Below are 23,187 nucleotides of genomic sequence, written 5' to 3'. Positions count from 1 at the left end.
GCTCCCCAGCGAGGGTAGGTTCTCCCTAAGCCGTCTAAGTTCCAATACCTCCTGGTAGGGATGGGCTACACTGGGTCTGGCCGGAGGTCGAGACCGAAAAAAGCCCGTGGTGTACGTGCCCCTGGGGTGTCAGCCCAGGGGTGCCTTAATTCTCACTAGTGAGGGGCAGCTCGCCTTGAGTTTTTTGGCACCTTGGTCACTGCACCATACACACTTTTTTCACACCTGCCTCTTGGGACAGGCCTTTTGGCTCGGACCAGAGGAATTATTATTCCTGTCCGGAAGGCCTGCCATGGTACTTCACTATGGCACCAAAGTTCTTTCCACACTTCCCTTTCCCTACCTTTTTTTTGTGTGTGTTTTCTTTATTGTAGTGTCACTGCAATTTCACCTTTTCTTCCTGCACGAAAAGTAGGGTGTGGGTCCTCGGGCCTGCCTTGAAAGTCTTGGGAGGGGGCGGATATGGCCTTCTGGCTTAGTTCACCCTCTCTCATGGGGTCTCCCTTCGGGGAGCCCCACCTAGTACTTGGGGTGGGCTGTTTCGGCAGTCCCCCTGGAGAACGGGGTTTGCCTGGTTTCGGCCAGGCAGACCATTGGAAGTACCTCAGTCCCTGTCAGGAGTCTTGCGCCCCGGGGGATCAAGGTCAGGGTCAGACCTCTTCGGAGGTAAGACCATTTCGCACACCCTGTGCACTTTTTGTGTTCTTCACGTTTGCGTGTGTGCACTTTTTTATGCACCGGGTGATAGTCTTGAGTGTGTTCACACTCCACGGGCTTTAAAATTGGGTCTCTCTTGAGCCCCAGAGGGCTGGTATGCACCAATTCTCCATGATCAGGCACTTGAGGTCAATGAGAGCGAATGACCTGGTTGTTCCGAAACAGCAGTGGGGGCCCTCTGGAACAGTTTAGGCTTTTGCTGTGTGTGGCTTCCTTGCATCTCTGCCTTTAAAGCTAACTGCTGTAGACGAGCACCCTCCTTCTCCAGGACTCTCTGAGGTTTCCTGTCAGCTTCTCGGAACTGGGTGGTATATTTTAGTGGACTTGTGTAGACAGGTAGGTAATGACCCTCTCCTCTGCATTGAAAACAGACTACTTGGCTCATAGGTATCTCTGTGGGAATGACAGAAGGGTTTGAAGTCTGCTTGGGTTCTGAGGCTCTCTTGCCAGGCAGTGTGGTGATTATAGCTGCCAGGGGGTTCATTATTTCCATCATTTGAGACATCTGTGACTTCAGGATGGCTATTTCCAAATTGGCCTCAGATACCCCCACTGACCCGATGTCCACCAGAAATGCTAAATCTGGCCTGGCTACAGCCTCCTTGCCCTTAAACATGGCTTCTTCTTCCCTCACTACCTTAATAAGTTCATGATACTTTAATGACATGGCATCAGCTGAAGTCTTCAGCTGATTCCAGACTGCATCAGAGCATAGAGCACCTCTCAAGATCTGCTGCATTCTAGCTTGATCTACGGCAGAAGGATGAAGCTTGTTGGTGATGAGGGTCACCACTTGGTCTACATCGCTATGTCTCTGCTCATCAAGCGGGGGGGGGGGGGGGGAGAACTCCTTCTCCCGCAGCTGGTCGAGTGTCCCCTCTCCCTGCTTCCTGGGCCACCTTGTGACTTTCCCCTTGGCTGTCTCATGTGTCTCCCCTGGTCTCTCTCGCACACCCCTTTTACCCTAGGCATCCTGGGAGTTGCAGTCCATGGCCCATATCCTACAATTGGGTCAGTTATCTTTGGGACTACATGTCTCATGGTGCTCCTCTCCATTGATCCCTTTCCCCCTGCCAATGAGGAAGCAGGGGAAAGGAGCAGAGCGGCCATGCTGTTCTTGCTCTGCTGTCCACGCCAGCATGGCAGCTGGGGTGGAGGGAGGGAGAGAAAATCCCCCACAGCTGCTGCTATGTTAGATTCTCCCTGTCAGCTCCGCTGCCTGTGTGTACTCGCCTGAGGCCGCGGCAGCTGACTGGCTAAGAGGGGAAAGCGGATGGGATGGAAGATCAGCACCCGCTACATTCATTACCCGAAAACCCTAGAAACCTTTGGAGGAACCCTGGGTGAGAAAGGCTGAACTACGCAGTAATTTATTTCTCTCCCCCTTGGTGGGAGTGGAGATGACCCCATCTATAAGGATATACAATAAATACACACACAGCACAAGGTCGTGTTCTCACTACGAGACGTTTCTGGGGGCTGCAGTTCCTCTGAGCTCCAAAAGATGGTGAGCTCACCTCTACCCAGAAAGGAAGTCTCTATGGAAGACAGGAAGTGATGTCAGGCACAGACAGGAAGTTCCGGGTCAGAGGTAAGGCGGGAGGAAGTAGAGAGAAGACATTGCGCGAAGCAGCAACAGAGGAGGTAATAAGATATTATTTTATATTTACACCCAGTAACCCCCCCTGTCATGTACATCCTCTTACTCCATAGTCACTATGACGTCTTTATCTCCAGCAGATGATGATACACACATATATGGTGTGGAAACCTAGATTGACTCCTTCAGGGTCAGAACATTTCCTCCACTTACAGAGCCAGAACAATTCTTTAATTTCGGACATAAAATCTAGTATTATGTTCCTCTAAACAAACAGCACTGACAATAAATAGAGAAGACAATGACCATCCTGACCATACATGGCCTACGAAGGCCAATTATTACACTACACAGGCAGCCTATGGGCAATCATTACAATATGCAGCCAACACAATGATGGAGTGCCGGGGTCAGGAGTATGGAGCATAGAGCCTCTTACATTGGTGGTCAGGAAGAAAACATTTCCCACCCTGCTATGAAGAATATGTTCCATCATTGGGGTAAGAGGAAGGAAAATACTGAGGGTTCTGCGGGACGTAGAGGAGCTGAGGGGTCTGTGAGGAGTGATGGATAGGTGATGGATTTTAAGGCCTCCTTAGTGGGCAGTGGAGAGCCTTGCAGTCAGAGTTCTGGCAATTTTCCTGATTAGCTGGCAAAACAAACAAAGAGGCTCCCCTTCCTGGACGTCATGATGACCCTACATTGACCTCACAGCTCTGCCTCAGAGCAAAATACGAAGACAGCTGAAGGATCGTATTTATCGTTCCTTATCTGTAGATCTAGAACAAATCATAGCCAGTTCAGAAATAAAGCAAACCCAACAGAGAAAAGATAATTTATGATCCAGCAGGTCAAGAGAGTCCCGGGACCTTGAAAATGTAATAACATTAAACAGTCCAAACAAAATGTTTTCCCATGGGGGTAGTAGTCCTTAAAGGTACAACATCCCCACCACCACCACCTCACATCCTCATCCTATTATTGTGTGACCAACACCATCCAAATAATTCTTGCTTTCATTTCCCAAAGTTATCCGTGTACAAGGAGACCTGTATAGATCAAATGACGGAACCAATGAGGATGGAGGAGGACCGGAGCTACGTGACTGAGAAGATACTAAACCTCACCCTGGAGATCATCTATCTGCTGACTGGAGAGGTGAGGAGGATTCTAGGAGGTCACATGACATCACTCTTATCTCTATTAATAAAACACAGACCTGTCCGGAGAGGTGAGGAGGATTCTGGGAGGTCACATGACATCACTCTTATCTCTATTAATAAAACACAGACCTGACTGGAGAGGTGAGGAGGATTCTGGGATTCTAACATGATATTCCTATTGGTTCTCCAATACAGAGATTTCCTCTCCTGAAGTCAGGTGATCATATGACCATCACAGTGCCTCCATGTGACTCCCTAAAACCTGAGAGACACAACATGCAGAAGATTCTAGAAGTCACCAAGAAGACGATTGAGCTGCTGACAGGAGAGGTGAGCGGTGCTGGGAATTCTGGGACATTATCCAGTAACAGACAAGGGATGTGTCTGGATGGTGACTGTATCATTGTGTGTGTCAGGTTCCTATAAGGTGTCAGGATGTCACTGTCTATTTCTCCATGGAGGAGTGGGAGTATTTAGAAGGACACAAGGATCTCTACAAGGACGTCATGATGGAGAATCAGCAGACTTTGAGTTTTGTGAAGATTGTAGGGAAGGAATTTCCCCGGGATGAGACGATATTGAACCTCACCCTGGAGATCCTCAGCCTGCTGACTGGAGAGGTGAGTGTGATGAAGAGGATAGATATGATCCATGGGTAACATTTACTGGTCAGTCAGTAAAGCATTGGTGACTGCATTATATGACTTCTAGAAGAGGTTATAAATCTGGCCACATTTTAATCATATCATTGTATGGAGATGTCTGTCCTTTGCTGAATTGGGCACATTTTGGCCAATCCTTGGAGAGTCAATACAGAGCTGATCATAGAGGACAGGGATGATGGGAGAGTGATATTTATCTTTGTATAACACAGAACTGTACGGGAGTCATGAAGAAATCTACTGAAAATGACACGAGAAGGAGATCTCATAATATGACCCCAAGATCCTCGAGAATCCAGAATCCCATCACCATCCCCCGACCTCCATCCCTGATCCCTACAAGACACATCATGCAGAAGATTCTAGAAGTCACCAAGAAGATGATGGAGCTGCTGACAGGAGAGGTGAGTGGTGCTGGGATTTCTGGGACATTATCCAGTAACAGACAAGGGATGTGTCTGGATGGTGACTGTATCATTGTGTGTGTCAGGTTCCTATAAGGTGTCAGGATGTCACTGTCTATTTCTCCATGGAGGAGTGGGAGTATTTAGAAGGACACAAGGATCTCTACAAGGACGTCATGATGGAGAATCAGCCGCCCCTCACATCACTGGGTAAGAGGAGACTTTATTGTAAAGGAGAGAGCAGTACGGAGGCTCCACCTAGATCCCCCATCATCTGATAAACACATAGAGAGGAGACTTTGAAATGTTTTAAGGTGTGTCAAAGGATAATATAACGACATTGGCAAGATTGACACAATGGTACCAACATCCCTAGATTACTTGTATAGAGTATAACTCTGCAATTGCAGAGTACCCGCCTAGGCGGATATATGAGGGCTTGGGAGGACCAAAAATGGGACTTTAAAGGTACCAATAAACATAGAGTATTCACAAGGAGTTAAAAATTTGAAATTTTTATTATAGGAAATATAAAAATCATCTGCATAAGAATTATGCCAGATGAATAGTTGAAACAATACAATGAACAAAAAACTAGACAATCAAAATCAAACAATTACACATAATGGATCGAATACATCATGTAGATAAATGCAGTAGTGTGTACATGACCAAATAACAGAGAGAGGATTATAGCTGCTCAAAGTGAACACTCCAAATTGCGTCCACTAGAGTGGCGCCCGACATGTTTCGCCGGATGGCTTCTTCAGGGGCTTTGGTAGCTAAAATCAATGGTCGTAATACTACATGAATTGTAAAAAGAAAAATAAAGTAAATACGACAAACATTCCATAATGACATAGTTTGGATGAAATAAACAAAAACATATTGGGGTTTTTTTGGTGCCTCAAACCAAATATGGATGGGACTTTACGGGCAAGTAGAAGGAGGTGTATATAAATGTGGGTTATATAACATAAATGCTCAAATAGGCAGAAAAAAAGAATAGTGTTTGAAAAAATCAACAGAAGTTTATTTACATATAATTCCAAGTATTATTAATACCGTGATGGTGAATAATGTGCTTGGGTTAGAGGCCCAAGTGTGAGGAAGTAAAAAAGAAGTTGATTCCAAAGGAATCAGTGACAATAGTGCAAAAGTGACATGTTCTTGAGGAGTTTGTGGGGTTGTTTTCCCATAGATATTAAAGGGACATTGGCCCCCGCAAAGGGATCCTCAATGTTTTCTGACGCGTTTCGGCTCATAGGCCTTTTTCAAAGCGTTAAGGGTCACTCTATGCAAGTTCTGTAAAGAGGAATATATACCTTCAGTATTGTCATCAAAAATAAGTACAAATAATTTTATAAGGTAATGGTGTTCCACGTACATGGGTGCAGCTGGCATTGACTGCATATGGCTCCCCTGTCCTTTTTGTAGTCACAGCGAGATCATGTTCTGCGTGCAGTCTGGATCAAATAAACAAAAACATCACACCATGCAGGTCCAGGGAGAAAAACCACACCCATAGGGTAGATAGCCATCACCATCAGGAAGTACCCCCAGCTTATATGCACGAAGGAGGAAGTGACGGGAGACGCATAGAAAAACAACTGGGGGGGGACGGGTGGGGGAGCGGATATTGAATAATGTCACCAAATATAGTAACCATGTGAAAAAAGAGGTAGAGTGAGGTATGATGGTATAGTGCATAGAACATGCATAAATATATTATACATTGAAACTCATACCTCAGCAGATATCTGCACAGGCTGAATTCATCACATAGGGTGTATTTAGGATTTCAATTCGAGGGAAACCGAGGCACCTCAAGGGGTTAGACTTGATTGAATGGATAGATAACCGCTCTGTAGGGAGATATAAATATATATATTTGTATAAGATAGTAATGGGTAGCTAATATCATGGGAATACGAGCGGTGTATGTCTCCTGCAAGGGAGACAGAAAAGGCTCTGTACCTGAACTTGCACTTGTGTTCAGAAAGGACTAGTGCATAGGTGGAAAATAACGCATATGAGAGCTAGGATGTTTCATTGTATTGGTAATTGCCCATTGCTTGAGGCTGAAGGCGGTGGATAACATAGACTGCGAAAATATAAAGATAAGAAAGGCAGGCTGTTGAACATTCCCATTAGACATATAAATATAGTACTATAGATATCCCAAAGAGCAAAGAAAGAATGGTGGGGTGAGGCTGAATAGCGATGCTTACCTAGGTGTACACTCCGTGACGATTCCCCATGAACTGACACCGTATTACACGGTGCCAGTTTAAATATCCGCTCCAACCCGACCGCACACTAACCAGGAAGTGACGACAGTCGGGTCCGGCCTCGAACTGCGCATGCGCCGCGTCGGCGGCGCACGCGCAGTGCTAGAAAAAGGGGAACAGGGGATGCCCGAGTTCCTGCAGCCAAAGGGCAGCAGAAGACGCCAAATGAGGCGCCCTTGCTGCCCAATGAGGAGGCCGCACACCCGTCCCCCACCAGATGGCGCCCCCGTGTAGCAACCCAGACGTGCATGTTTTCCCCGAGAGCCTAACATGGGGTGATGCTCCGAATGGACCCGCACAATGTCAACAAACAATACAAGGAGGATTAGTCCTCTATAAACAATACACTATCAATATAAACCAGCACAGACAATTGCTATGCAGCATAGAACATGATTAGACAGTCTTGGATAATAACAGGATAATACAACAGGGAACATAAGTATATAGATCAGACAATAGGTCAGAATATATTTTAAATGATATATGGTGTAAATTAAATAATTTAAGTTAATATATTTAGAACCTTAACCGATTCTAAAAAACTCTGTTGTGTATCCACCAGACAGATGAGACAAGATCACCAGATCATGCCAAATGACCCAACCTCATGGATCACAATAGGGTCTCAATGGGGGGGTCAGTAAAAATGGCATGTCTGATGAGCCAGTCAAAAATGGGCACATATAGGTAGGGAGAAGAAAAGGAGAAAGAAAGGGGGAGGGGGGGGGGAAGGGGAGGAAGAGGTGGGAAAGAAAACCCGAAAGAAAAAAATATAATATAGAATTAAAAATAAAAGAAAAAAAAAGGAGAAGAAAAAAGGATATAAAAAGAGAAAAGGTTAGGGAAAAGGATGAACTCGGACCTGCTCCTATAAGGGCACGGGGGGCTGGGGGGGGGAATGGGGTAGGTGGGAAAAATACTAAAACGCTTTGGGAAAAATGGCAGTAGAGGCTACCAGGGATAGTGCCTCATGGCACATAATGCTGTCACTTATGTCAGGGTCCGGACTGGCGGCAGATGAAGACACTAGGGGTGGATCCTCTGTGTCTGTGAGGGAATGGCGTGGATCGCACCAGATGACCGGTTCTAAGTGGCGGGATGGACTTGCTGCGGCGGCAGCAACCAGGTCGTATCCTCCGGTAGCGGCTCAACCTCACAGACAGCTGAAAACAGGCGTGGTACAATAGGACAAGGCAAAGGCAAGGTCAGACGTAGCAGAAGGTCAAGGCAGGCGGCAAAGGTTCGAAGTCAGGGGCAACGGCAGAAGGTCAGATACACAGGCAGGGCAATACACAAACGCTTTCTCAGGGCACTAAGGCAACAAGATCCGGCAAGGACAGGAAGGGGAAGTGGGTTTATATAAGAAACAGGTCACAGGAACAGGAAACAGGTCACAGGAAACAGGTCACCGGAAACAGGTCACAGGAAACAGGAAGGGAGGTTTGGACCAGACACCAATTACTGGTGCACAGGCCCCTTAAATTTCAAACAACCAGCGTGTGCGCGCCCTATGGTGCAGGGGCACACGCGCCGGGAACCACGTGAGCGGGAAGCGGAGGAGGGAGCTGGAGCGGGCACAGGTGAGTGGATCTGGAACGAACGCCGCAAGCGCTCCGGTCCAGAAGCAGGGACCGGAGCGCTCAGTGTTACAACTTATAGGAATGGTTTATATGTGAGTACCTCGTTGATGCCAGGGGGTATAGTGGCATCAAGGTACTCTAGCCAGTAGGTTTCCCGCTGCAAGATTTTCTTATCCCAGTCCCCACCACGGGGATCAGGGGATATCACCTCTAGGACAAAAAAGGAGATGACTGAATTGTCATATTTGTGATGCAGGCCAATATGGCGAGTCACAGTTGTGAGGATTTTCCCTCCTTCTGAATAATAGAGGTGGTCACCTATACGTTGGTTGAACTGCCTGATGGTTTTACCTACGTAGTAGGCTTTACAGATGCCTTGCATCAGATAGATGATACCTCTAGTGGTGCAATTTGCATGCTGCCTTGCTCTAAACCAACTGCCGTTGGGTAGGCGTATTCCCCTGCCCTCTGTAACCCAGCTGCATCGTGAGCATTCCCCACATCGATAGGTGCCTTTGCGTGCCAATTGATGTGCTACATCAGTTTGAAAATGACTAGATGTTAAATTATCTCTTATTGAGGGGGCACGTCTGAACACTAATTCAGGGTAGGGTTTGAGGTATTTATTAAGCGTGTAGTCATTGGTTAAAACATGCCAATGTTTCTCCATGATAGTTCGCAGTTCCCTTTCATGGGCAAAGAATTTGGTAATAAACCGTACCGTGTTGCTCTGTGATTTAGGGCGGGTACTATATATTAACTCCTCTCTAGATCGATTCTTTGCTCTGGAGGCTCGTTGCCTCCTCCCAAATACCAAAATGAAACAGAAAAAGAAGGAGCCCCATCATGATTTCGAAGGCATTGGCCAACCAGGTACTGTACCAGTTATGCCTCGTTTCCACTGAGCGGTTCGGGACAGTTCAGTATGGTTCGGAACGGTACATCTTGATCAGGCTTGTGTTTCCACTGCCACCAGTACTCTTACATGATAGGCGTGGTGATAGGCGATGATAGACCAATCAACGTTCTGCAGAGTGTAGCTCCACCCTGTTGGTACGGTGCCATTGTGCTTGGTACCCCAACGAAAGGGTCCCAAAAAAGTGGTGCGGTACGGTTCGGAATTAGGGTACCATTCACAACTTTTGAAAATGGAAACGGCAAAAATTATGTACCGTACCGAACCAAACCATAACATGTTAGTGTTCTACAAAGGTGACCACACAGGTATAGAACCTCCATAATATACAAATTATCAATCTGTAGTACTCGCGGTACGTCAGTGTGTCAACAGCTTTACCTGAGCCAGTTAACGCAGCTTTACCTGAGCCTGTTAATGCAGCTTTATCTGTGCCCATCAGTGCAGCTTTATCTGTGCTCGACAATGCACAGACCAGTGCAGGGGAAGGGAGAGAGAGGAAGAGGAAAGCCAGATAATGACAGAGCGCGGATCATCCCGCTGTAACAGCTTTAATTGTAATTGCCGGGCGCTCGCCGACACACATAGTCCCGCCTCCTAGCCCGACTCATTTGATAGATTGGGTGGCCAGGTGTTCTGTCTATCAAATGAGCCGGGCTAGGAGGCGGGACTGTATGTGTCGGTGAGCGCCCGGCAATTACAATTAAAGCTGTTACAGTGGGATGATCCGCGCTCTGTCATTATCCAGTCAGTCGGCTGGCCAGCTTTCCTCTTGCTCTCTTCTCTTCCCCTGGGCGGCTCCCGGAGCAGCCCCACACTCCTCGCCCTAAATAATTTTCCACTCACAAAATGCGAGCAGGCGAGTAGAAAATTTGAGGGCTGCCTTTACATAGATATAGATTTAGTCAAAGTGGAAACCTGAGAGATTCTAAAGTTGAAGTAAAGCAGAAGAAGAAGAGAGGTATGTGAGGGGCGATCAGCAGTCTATGGAGGAGGATGGAATAACGGGAACATTTATAGAGGAGGACACTCCTACAGAGATCAGCACAGGTGGGTCATTAACACTAAATACATTCCTTCACCCATACTGCTCACTGAGCAGAAAGTGATAATGAGGGAGGAGTCAGTAACCCAATGATGGTGGTCTTCAGGATCAGTCCAGACTAAATCTTGGTTGTTCTTCCCCCCATCCTCACTCTCTGACTTCTGGTGGGGCTCAGCCCCGCTGTTATTTATAACTAAATGATAGACTTAATAAGGAAGTGCAGGACTTCTTGTGTTGGGAAGATGGTAATGAGTGATAGAGGGGGAGGGGACACTCGTCCTATAATCCCCTCATCACTGTCACTCCTATAAAAGACAGTTCTCATTGTTTCCTCACTCTCTGACTAAGGTCCATGAATAAAGAAATGAACTGGTAGGAGATCAGAGGACCCATTTACTAGTTACCTTGAGGGGGGAATTGTAAGTTCCTCAGAGACAAAGCTGCCTGATGTGGGCGGAGTCCTGGTTTAGGGGAACCAATCTGCTGATGTCTAGTAATAATCTTTGTATTTCTATTTTAGTAGATGGATGGGAGATGAGGAAAACCTCAGAGGATTGTCTCACTTTGTCTCCAGACTGTAAAGTAGAAGATGAGGACATCACACAGTATAGTCCAGGAGAAAACCCGGCTACCTCAAATGTCCATCCGGCACCACACAGTGTAGATGAACCATCGTATTCCTCTTATCCTGAGGAACCTCAGACTGTGAGGGATGGTGCCGGACCATCGTATTCCTCTTATCCTGAGGAACCTCAGACTGTGAGGGATGGTGCCGTCCATCCAACAGATAAGAGCTTTTCCTGTACTGAGTGCGGGAAGTGTTTCCGTTTTAAATCCAGACTCAATGACCATAAAAGAACTCACAAAGGAGAGACGCCGTATTCCTGTCCTGAGTGCGGGAAATGTTTTTCAGTGAAATCCAAACTTAGCATACATATGAGATCACACACGGGAGAGAAGCCGTATTCCTGTCCTGAGTGCGGGAAATGTTTTTCAGTGAAAACCAGTCTTATCACACATCAGAGATCGCACACGGGGGAGAAGCCATATTCCTGTCCTGAGTGCGGGAAATGTTTTTTAAGCAAGTCACATCTTCACACACATCAGGGAATGCACACGGGGGAGAAGCCGTATTCCTGTCCTGAGTGTGGGAAATGCTTTTCAGGGAAGTCACTTCTTTACATTCATCAGAGATCGCACACGGGAGAGAAGCCATATTCCTGTCCTGAGTGCGGGAAATGCTTTTCGAAGAAGTCAAATCTTTACTTACATCAGAGATTGCACACGGGCGAGAAGCCGTATTCCTGTCCTGAGTGCGGGAAATGTGTTTCAGACAAGTCACAGCTTAACACTCATCAGAGATCGCACACGGGGGAGAAGCCGCATTCCTGTCCTGAGTGCGGGAAATGCTTTTCAAGGAAGCCAGATCTTTACACACATCAGAGATCGCACACGGGAGAGAAGCCATATTCCTGTCCTGAGTGCGGGAAATGCTTTTCAAGGAAGTCACTTCTTTACACACATCAGAGATCGCACACGGGGGAGAAGCCGTATTCCTGTCCTGAGTGTAGGAAATGTTTTGCACAGAAGTCCAGTCTTAACAGACATCAGAGACTGCATGTGGGGGAGAAGCCGTATTCCTGTCCTGAGTGCGGTAAATGCTTTTCAAGAAAGTCACATCTTTCCAGACATCAGAGATTGCACACGAGGTAGAAGCCGTATTCCTGTCCTGAGTGCAGGAAATGTTTTTCAGCGAAGTCCAACCTTTACAAACATCAGAGATTGCACACGAGGTAGAAGCCGTATTCCTGTCCTGAGTGCAGGAAATGTTTTTCAGCGAAGTCCAGTCTTAACAAACATCAGAGACTGCATGCGGGGGGAGAAGCCAATTTCCTGCCCTGAGTGAGGGAATTGTTCCTCACTGAAGTCCGGTCTTCCTGTATATCAGGGCTCCCAAACAACCCTGGAGGTGTATTAGTGCCTTGAGTGCTGGAAATGTCTTCTATATGAATGTTGGTGGACATGTGGGGAAGAAGCACACCCTGATATACTCCATGGCTAATATTCATCATGTAAGAAACCCTTCATAAGGAGATCAGAGATCACCAAAGACATGGATGAAGTGTTATCCCGTGTTGGCCATTGATAGCAGGAGAAAAATAAAAATGGAGTCCTTACCATTCATTGGCTGAGTACATTTTGTGGGGGAAACGTTCACAAACACTTACAGGTCTGTTTAACGACTTCATCTCTGGAAGGTTTTAACCCACTTCATGACCCGGACATTTTTTTGCTATTCGGTACTGCGCTACTTTAACTGGTGATTGCGCGGTCATGCAACACTGTACCCAAAAAAAAAAAAGTATATAATATTTTTCACACAAATAAACTTTTCTGAGTGCGGGAAGTGTTTTAGTTTTAAATCCAGACTCAATGAGCATAAAAGAACTCACACAGGGGAGAAGCCATATTCCCGCCCTGAGGTGATATTTGATCAGTACTGGGTTTGTTATATTTTGTCATTTAAACGAAAAAGACGTAAAAAAAAAACAATACTTTCTGTTATAAAATATATCTATTAAAAAATGTTTAAAAATCGAATTTATAAAAAAAAAAAAAATAAAAAAAATCAAATTTCTTCATAAATTTTGACAACATTTATTCTGTTACATGTCTTTGGTAAAAAAATAAATAAAATAAATTTCAATATGCGTATATTAATTGGTTTGTGTGATTAGAGTGTCTACATTAAAAAGTATATATACTGGACTCTTTATGTATTTATTTATTTTTATACGAGTAATGGCAGTGATCAGGGACTTATAGTGGGACTGTGATAGTGTGGCGGAAAATCTGACGCTAACTGACACTGGGGAAGTAACTGACACTGGCATCACCATTAATACCAATACAGTGATCATTGCTAATAATATGCACTGTCACTGTTCTAATGACACTGGCTGGGACGGGGTTATAGTGGGACTGTGATAGTGTGGCGGAAAATCTGACGCTAACTGACACTGGGGAGTAACTGACACTGACATCACCATTGATACAAACACAGTGATCAGTGCTAATAATTTGCACTGTCACTGTTCTAATGACACTGGCTGGGAAGGGGTTATAGTGGGACTGTGATAGTGTGGCGGGCAATCTGACGCTAACTGACACTGGGGGAGTAACTGACACTGACATCACCATTGACACTAATACAGTGATGAGTGCTAATAATGAGCACTGTCACTACTAATGACACTGGCTGGGAAGGGGTTATAGTGGGGCAGACAATCTGAAGCTAACTGACACTGAGGGAGTAACTGACACTAATATCACCATTGACACTAATACAGTGATCAGTGATAATAATATGCACTGTCACTGTACTAATGACACTGGCTGGGGAGGGGTTAATATCTAGGGGCGATCAGAATTATCTGTGTGCCTAACAATGTGTTAATGTGTGCTGCTTTTTTATTAAAGATATCTTTGCTTCTTATCCCTGCTTTGCATGGATAAGAAACAGAGAGATCGTTCCCTCTGTTCAGAGCTCTGTGTTGATTGTCAATACAGGGCTCTGGGCTGTGATTGGACACAGCCGATCAGCAGGTCCCAGCCATGACCTACTGACAGACTCCCGCATGTGCACGCCCTACACCTGAAAACAGGCAATGAAGTACCAGTATACTCTTTATGGGCCACTCATCCGCAGTTCCATCCCGGCAGGCGGTTCGTAAGTGGTTAGAAAAAAAAAAATGTGACACGCATTGGCTGAGGCATGATGAATGTTGGTCATATTTCCTTTGGATTTACCAAAACTATGGAATAGGACGGCCCACCTATCTATCTATTCACTCTGTATCCAATCAGGCAGGCTCTTGCACCACATCAGGGGTGTTCAACCACTTGCGGCCCCACAGAGTTTAGCATCTGGCCCAGGCCTGTCTGGAGAGACGCTGAGGGTGCCATGCAAGCATAGTAGCTGTGGCAGCTTACATTGACAAACCAGGCAAATGCACGTGTGGAGGGATGCCTGGGTGTATGAAGTACCTGATCAGAGGTCGAGGTGCTGAGAGGGCTTCCCTTGTGGCTAACTGCAAGGCACCCCTGGAGGTGGGGATAGGGAGTTCTGTGCCCAAAGGTACAGGGGTTGCCAGCTGGGACAGTCTCCGGTGAAGAGATGACTGCTGTGGTAGTAGACACGTAATGCGTACTGCAATGCAGGCCTCCTTGAGAGGGTCCGGAGAAGGTAGCCAGGAGTGAGACAGGAGCGAGGTCAATGTCAGGCCAAGGGGTCTAATACAGTTTATCAGGCAGTAGAGGAGTCCAAAGGGGCAAGCCAGGGGTCATACACAGGAACAGCAGACTGGAGCAGAGTAGGTAAATAAGCCGGTGGTCAGAGCCAGGAGAAGAGAGACAAGATAGGTGAGGCAAGCCGGGTCGGTAACGGGTAATCCAAGTAAACAGGAACACAGGAACTCACAGGGAAGCTGAAGATCATCCAGCAACTAATGGCTGGAGCAGTCTGGTTTAAATAGGGCACTGGGCGCCAATAATCATCATGTTTTGCGTGCGTCTAGGCATACGCGCATGCGCAGTGACGCATTAATCTTCGCCAAGGATATGCGTTCGCGCATGCACCGTAGCGCTCGCGAATTTCTATGCTCCATTGTGTTAGTCTGTAGAGTGTGGGCGGCAGATCCAGCTCTTTTATGAAAGGTTCTCTGACAGGGTGTCAAGGCACCAACGGCAGGAGAAGTGCTCTATGGCCCAGCATCTCTACCTGCACTTCAGCAGGAGAAGGGCTCTAGAACCCAGCATCTCTACCAGCACTTCACCTGGGCCTTTAGAAGGAAGCCTGTTAGTGATTACAGTTGGCGGTTGATCTTTGGCTCATCCAGTGCGATATCTCCATGATCTTCCTGTTGCTGTTACCGACCCGGCTTGTCCTTGACCTGCTTGCTTGTCCTTGTCTCCTGCTTGCTTTCTGTGTTCGACCTCGGCTATCTTGGGTGCTCTGATACCCACCTGGCTCCTGACCTTGGCTATCCACCTGACTACGTCTGCTCTGATACCCACCTTTCTCCTGACTTAGGCTTCCTTCTGACCACGCTCCAGTCTAAGCATTATCCGAGTCCTGCAACACCTCACGGGCACCACCTGTCTGCTGATTCTACACCAGCACACCAGCTGTACTCTGGAACCTCTTGCACACAGTCCAGCAGGTGACGCGTGCTACTTTGGGCCTGACCTTTCCTGTTTTCACCCTCTGAACTTAGGCTGGAACTTAGGCACAAGGGAAGCCCTCTCTCTCTCTCTCTCTCTATTGGCCTCCAGAACCAGGTACATGATACGGGAATGCCATGCAATCATAGTTGATGGGTGCAAGGTGTGTGCTAATCAATGTTTTTGTATGTAGGTGCCTGCAATGTGTGTGTTATGTTCCTATGTGTGTGTATGTGGGTGCTGAAAAATGTGTGTGTTGGGGGGGGTTAGGTGCTTGGGAGTTACTTTTGTATCTTCATTGTACAGTACAGGACACAGGCAACATATTCCTACACCATGGGTTATAGGTAAGTACCTTCAGATGATTGGACACCGGCAAGCTTTTGAGGACACACCTGCATGGGGCGCCTCCCCTATAAACCTCTTCCACTCAAAAAGTCCTCAGTTGATGGACGTCTTCTTCTTCACGGAGAAATCAGCTTCACGAGTTTCTTATTTTTTTGTTTTCATTTCAATTCTTTAATGAACATCTCACTGTCCTCTAACCCTTTACAGAACCAGTGTATCTGGATCTGTGCAACCTCGGTAAAACCTTGGGAGTTATACCCAGACCCTACTCTGTAAAGATGAGCTGTGATGATGCTTTGGGCACTAGATCCTGCATGGGGCGCTCGTCAAAACTCGCTGAGTTAGCTGCAGGGTGCTATACAGTTTCAGGATGCTGGTCCATTACTAAGGAATCCAGTCCCTGAAGACCCCTCAGGGGTTTGCCCACTGTGATAGGGGAAGCTTGGATTTTATGTACAGTCCATCTGTCACATACCTGACGGCTTAGCCTAACGTGCAGAGGGAAGGCCTCTCTTACAATCCCCGACTCAGGGACCACCGATGTAACAGTGGCCACAAGAGCGCAGTGGTGTATGGGTGCCTGGATTGTCTTCCGTGTGTTGGATATATCACCAGGGTGGTCCAGAAGCTAAAGGGCAGGTGAAGGCAGAACTAACAGATTCCAGGCTGGTGGCAGCAGGCAGCAGGGATCAGGCATGCAGAGCAGAAGAGACACAGGGTGCGTGGTCAGACAAGCCGGGTTGGTAACAGATGATCAGTTGAAGGTATAGACAGTAGGCAAAGCATAGTAAGGGTACAGGCAGAGATCGGCAACGTGGGTTCAGGCAGATGGGCAAAGACAACAGCAAAGTCCAGGTACAGGCCAAGATCAAGGTGGGAGAGATTCAACGGAGTCAAAGGCAAGCCGGGTCAAACACAGGGGTAACAGGATCCGGTTTTAGGAACACAGATACAGCTGCAGATCAGACAGCAAAGTATAAGTGCAACTGCTACACTTATATAAGGCACTTGGCACGTATACGACTATTTGTGCTCGCATTCATGTACCTGACACAATGGCCACTTGCGGAATCGCGCATGCACATTTGCGTCCGCCTTTGAGCAGTAGTAGAACTTTGGCTAGCATGCCCCTGACACCATCATCATTAGCAGGTAAGATAGGGTCACCCTGTACCTTTGTCTATTACTGTGTTAATGGGGATTTCTGCTACTTCAGCCTGGAGCCCATATAAGATACTCAGGCGCTTCCTTCCATCTTTTTGCCACTAGGATTCATTGCAGGAAGGTCTACACCTGGGTTACTGCATACTTCCCCCAGACACGCTTACCCTCGCCTGCACCCTACTCCATGAGTACCCTACAGGGGAATACCCTCACTAGTAGCTTTGGTGGAGACCAGGAGAAAAGGAGCCAATTCTAAATCACAGGAGAATATTCAGTCTGCCGAAGATCCACTCAACACTGATATGATATGTCCCTTGCACTGGAACAGAACCACCAACGTCCATACCATATTCTCAAGCCAAACATGAAGGGGAAAAAGCATACATTGGAGTAGGCTGTGAGTCTGGCTGTTGCGGCACACAAACTGCTTTTGACAGGGGCAGTGGATGATTGCAGTGCCAAGTCTTTAGTGGACCTGTGTTTCTCTCTGGTTAGATCTGATACACTGGTAGCTCTGGCAGCGGTTTACAGATGATATATGGCTGCGACTTTGTAACGTTCATGCGTTTTTGTTAGTAGATGGATTTACAGCTGCAGAATTATTACACTCAGTAGCCTTGTAGAGAATCTGTTGAACAAACATATCCAACTCTCAGGACTTCCTCACCATGTACAGCCTGTTATATACCATATATATTAATAGATGTTTAATGGAGGGATAGAATATATGAGGATGTATAGATGAGAGACAGGCTATTATATGGTGAGCACTAGAAGTAGTAATAGGAGAGTTGCAGGTGATGGTGAAACAGATAGGTTCTGATGTCAAGTATAGTGCAGATGGTAAGAGGACACAGATGGAGTATACTTAGACAGAGTAACCTAGTGCAAGGATAGTTGAAGGTAGTCCCAAGAGCTAACAGTCTATGCAGATGATAGTGAATAGATAGATACAGATAGTCTTGGTAATTGCAGTAGATGACAGTAGGAGATTGGTTAGTAAGAATCCCCTGCGGGGTACTTATCACTTAGAAAGGCTTAGCAGTAACAGTGTCCATTGGAGAAGGGTGATCCCGTAGCGAGATACGGATCACCAGCGAGGTTTCCGGCTTCAGGTTCAGCGAGGGAGAATGTCAGCAGCTCCGGCTTCACAGGAAGAGGTGCGGTGAACATGTGGTTTGAACGAGCGATGAGTGAAAGCAAACCGGCGATTGAAATAGCCGCTCATAGCGGCGCTCGGCAATGATGTCATCAGGTCTTAAAGGTATATGCGTCTCTTGTTATACAAGATGGGACGCAATTAGCAGAGGAGAAATATGGAGACAAGGGTACCAGAGGTACCAGAACATTACAGACTTCCAGCCATCACCCAACTTGTGCTTACCAGGAACACGTAGGTTCCTCAGCAGCGCTCTGTCACCAGGCTGCAGGTCATGTACTCACACTCTGAGGTCAAAGTTTTTCTTGTTCTGCTGTCCTCGGGCATCTGAGGCAGCCTGAGCCTTTTCATAGGTTGTTTCCAGACTTTTCCTCAGGTGGTCCACAAATCCTCTGTGGGACATCATCAAGGTATGGTCTGGGGTCATGCTGAAGGCCAAGTCAACCGTCAGTCAAGCTTTTCGTCCCAACATGTAATGATTCAGTACTGTTTTAGGCATGCACAATGTCTGCGATATACTTACTCCAATGCTGTTTCTGTTAAGGAGTGAGGCTCCCAAATATATCTAGGAGAGTACCATTGAACCTCTCCAGCTGAGGGTCCCCTTGAGGGCTAGTAGTTCTTGACTTTTGGATGCTGTAAAATATAGAATATATCTAATATTCTAATATCTTTAGGCTTTTCCGGACGATTAGCATTGATAGCCAGACTGACTTAAAAACAAAGTGTGATTTTATTCAAACACACTTGGCATCAACAATACAATGAAAAAGGTTCAGTTCAGTGTAGGTAAAAATATAAAAACAATGCTTCTGAAAAACGTGTCCAGCTTGAAATCATGGCTGTATTGACATGTGTATGTTCCTCTGTGTCCTTCTTCAGTGTAACATCTTTCCTAATCTGGGAAGAAGCAGGAAATGAAGTTTCTAGGTTTCAGAGAGCAAAACACCTGCTTAAGTTGTAAAAAAAGTCTACGTATAGATTTGTGTGGAGAAGAAGTAATGTGTGTGATCTTCCCTAGTCTGTGTGTCCTCTCGAGGTCCTAATCTCCTGGCAATTTATCTTACATGTAGACGTCATAATCTCCACGCTCAAAACCTTGTAAGGCATACATAACTTCTGCTAACGTCAGTTATTCTCTACAAGAGGAGGTACTAAACTCATAAAGTCATATATGGACTTTGATTGACAAGCCCACATGTAACACTCTATTCTTGTAACGTCGAATGTGGCTGATGTCATGTTAACCACTTTACCACCGGAGGATTTTGCTGTCTTACGTCCAGGCCACTTTTTGCAATTCGGCGCTGTGTGAGTTTAACTGACAATTACGCGGTCGTGCGACGCCATACCTAAACGAAATTTACGTCCTTTTTTTCCCACAAACAGAGCTTTCTTTTGGTGGTATTTGATCACCTGTGCGCTTTTTACTTTTTGTGCTATAAACAAAAAAAGAGCGTTTATTTTGAAAAAATAACAATATTTTTAACATTTTTTTATATGAAATTCCCCCCAAAAAAATGTAAAAATCTAATTTTTTTAAAATTTTTGGCCAATTTGTTTTCTGCTACCTATGTTTGGTAAAAAAGAATCACGATAAGCGTATTTTGATTGGTTTGCGCAAAAGTTATTGCGTTTACTAACTACGGGAAAGATTTCTGTCATTTTTGGTGTTTTTTTTTTTAACGCGTAATGGCGGTGATCTGCGATTTTTTTTGTGGGACTGCGACATTGCGGCGGACAGATCGGACCCCTGACTGACATTTTTAACACTTTTGGGGGTACCAGTGACATTACTACAGTAATCAGTGCTATACATATGCACTGTTACTGTAAAAATGACACTGGCAGTGAAGGGGTTAATTTTATTGGAGAGGGAGGGGTTAATGTATGCCTGGTGCTTACTGACGTGTGGGGGGGGGAGGTGACTGAGTGACAGAAGGACAGATCGGATGTTCAGCTATGCTGAACACTCCGATCTGTCACTCCCTGTCACTTAGGAGATCCGCCCGCTCTGTTTACACAGGCGGGCTGATCTCCTCACTCGATTCCCCGACGATCGGGGCAGAGCAGCGGCGATCGCCGCCGCTCCTCCCCTGGCCCGACTCCCGCTGTGAATGAAAACAGCGGGAGCGCGCCTCCGGCGGCGCGCGAGCGCCGCCTACAGGGGGAGGAGTCCAGCGACGTAGGTCTACGTCGCTGGACGGGAACGAGCCACTTTGCCGCAGTACGCTCCATGTGAGCGGTCGGCAAGTGGTTAAACCAGATAACCACTATTTATCTTACACAAAAGTAACATATATAACCAACTTGTATAACTTGTATAACATTAAGTAAATACATACAAATGCTATTAAATATGACTGGGATAACACTAATCCTAACTAACATTATTTAAACTAATATATGTATTATTCCTAGTATTACATGGATAATGTCTATTCTTGACTTCCATGACATTCTATACCAGATACCTTATATGTCATCTTCCAACTAGTTACATACCCCAGAATTATCTGACATCTTACTGCCTCATCTCAGATGAAGAACCTCATTGCTAATCACCAGATCAAGGTCATTCACACATATTAATATTATGATTAATCATAAAATCAAATATATTTTGCAAGCTTGCTGTGAATATAATATAATTCCAATAAGTGCCGAATTATGAATTTGGAATAAATATCTAACAGATGCCTGAAAGGCCTAGAAGCCTCTTGATGAAGTTCCTTTCAAAGTCTCTCCCCTGATCGGAGAAGATGCACTGAGGTAGGCCATAATGCACAAAGGACTTTTCCACTAAGATCTTGGCCACAGTGGATGCTTGCTGGTCTTTTGTGGGAAATGCCTGTGCACACCGAGTAAAGACGGCATAGCCAGGGAAGTTAATCGAAGGTTGGCAAAACTGGCATTTCTCCAAGAACAGCTTAAATCCCTCATTATGAAGTCTCTTCAGGACCTTCTTCAGATACTCTTCATGTTCTTCCAGGGTCTTGCCGATCGAGTTAATGTCCCCCACTGTGTTTTCCATCAGTCTCTGAAAAGTGGCTGGAGCCCCAGACAGACCTTGGGGCATCCCTTCGAATTCGAAGAACCCAACTGGAGTAATGAAATCTGTGTTCTCCTTATCTTAAGGATGCATGGGAATTTCATAGTAACTACTTTGACCCTGACAAGCTCTTAGGTGCATCTTCTGTCCTTGGGGTGGTATATTGGACAGGGATAGTCCTTCGGTTTAGTGTCTGATAGTCAATGCACAGCCTCAGGGAACTATATAAGTACCTGAAATAAATAAATAAATAAAATTCTTCTTCCACACCACCACTATCGGGGAAGCATATGAACTCCTGGACCCTCAGATGACACCTACCCTCTTCAGTTCTGCCAGCTGTTAATGCGGATCTTCCAAGTCCCCCTAAGGGAATCCGTCGGACTCTCTTCCTAAATGGCTTATCTTCTTGAAGGCCGATTTGGTGTTTAGTGATGTCGCGAACATAAAATTCGCCGTTCGCGAAAGGGCGAATTTTAAAACCCACAGGGACTCTTTCTGGCCACAATAGTAATGGAAAAGTTGTTTCAAGGGGACAAACACCTGGACTGTGGCATGCTGGAGAGGGATCACACAAAAAAAGTTCTTAGAAATTGTAATTTTTTGATAATTAAAAAACATAAAAATAAAAAATTTCTTTGGATTTAGCATCTGGGGGGTCTAAAAAGTGTACCTGTGAAGTTTCAGCTCTGTAGCATGTCCGGAACCAGAAAAAATTACGAATTAGGGTTAGGGCTAGGGTTAGGGCTAGGGTTGGGGTTAGGGTTAGGGTTATTTTTATGGCTAGGCTTAGAGGGTTAGGGTTAAGGTTAGAGGGTTAGGGTTATGGTTAGAGGGTTAGGGTTAGGTTTAGTGTTAGGGGCTAGGGTTAGGGTTACGGTGAGATACTTAGGGTTAGAGTTAGTAGCCCTACCCCTACCCCTCTAACTCTAACCCTCTAACCCTAAGCACTAAAAATAACCCTAACCTTAGCCCTGACCCTAACCCTAACCCTAGCCCTAATTCTATTTTTTTTTCTGGTTCTGGACATGCTACAGAGCTGAAACTTCACAGGTACACTTTTTAGACCCCCCCAGACACTAAATCACACAAAAAAAGTTATTAAAAATTGTCCTTTTTGATAGAGAGCCAATGATTGGAAAAATTAAAAAAAAATAAAAAATGTATTTGGATTTAGCATCTGGGTGGTCTAAAAAGTGTACCTGTGAAGTTTCAGCTCTGTAGCATGTCCGGAACCAGAAAAAAATACGAATTAGGGTTAGGGCTAGGGTTAGGGTTAGGGCTAGGGTTAGGGTTAGGGTTAGGGCTAGGGTTAGGGTTAGGGTTAGGGTTATTTTTATGGCTAGGCTTAGAGGGTTAGGGTTAAGGTTAGAGGGTTAGGGTTATGGTTAGAGGGTTAGGGTTAGGTTTAGTGTTAGGGGCTAGGGTTAGGGTTACGGTGAGATACTTAGGGTTACAGTTAGTAACCCTACCCCTACCCCTCTAACTCTAACCCTAAGCACTAAAAATAACCCTAACCTTAGCCCTGACCCTAACCCTAGCCCTAACCCTAGCCCTAACCCTAATTCTATTTTTTTTTCTGGTTCTGGACATGCTACAGAGCTGAAACTTCACAGGTACACTTTTTAGACCCCCCAGACAATAAATCCAAAGAAATTTTTTTTTTTTTAAGTTTTTTTTTTTTTTTTTAAGTTTTCCAATAATTGGCTCTCTATCAAAAATGACAATTTTTAAGAACTTTTTTGTGCGATTTAGTGTCTAGGGGGTCTAAAAAGTGTACCTGTGAAGTTTCAGCTCTGTAGCATGTCCAGAACCAGAAAAAAAGATCATTTTTCAGTAGAGCAGGGATGGTGGGAACCC

At 45.7% G+C, this 23,187-nt stretch overlaps 2 protein-coding genes across 2 annotated transcripts in view; both read left to right on the top strand.

The window, feature by feature from the left end:
• Positions 1 to 23,187, top strand: part of LOC309564447 (uncharacterized protein) — a 714,240-nt gene that overhangs the window by 560,872 nt on the left and 130,181 nt on the right.
• On the top strand, positions 10,323 to 20,836 carry LOC309563949 (uncharacterized protein; the record flags this gene model as incomplete). The annotated part of the gene is made up of 3 exons (XM_082268578.1): positions 10,323 to 10,386; positions 10,902 to 12,035; positions 20,817 to 20,836. 3 exons carry the CDS (start codon positions 10,323 to 10,325, stop codon positions 20,834 to 20,836), a joined length of 1,218 nt encoding a protein of 405 aa, XP_082124704.1.

Source organism: Pelophylax lessonae (assembly GCF_965119305.1).
Source record: "Pelophylax lessonae genome assembly, chromosome: 9".
NCBI lineage: Eukaryota > Metazoa > Chordata > Amphibia > Anura > Ranidae > Pelophylax > Pelophylax lessonae.
Note: the sequence above shows the minus strand (reverse complement) of the source record. Positions and strands in the feature narration are given on the sequence as shown.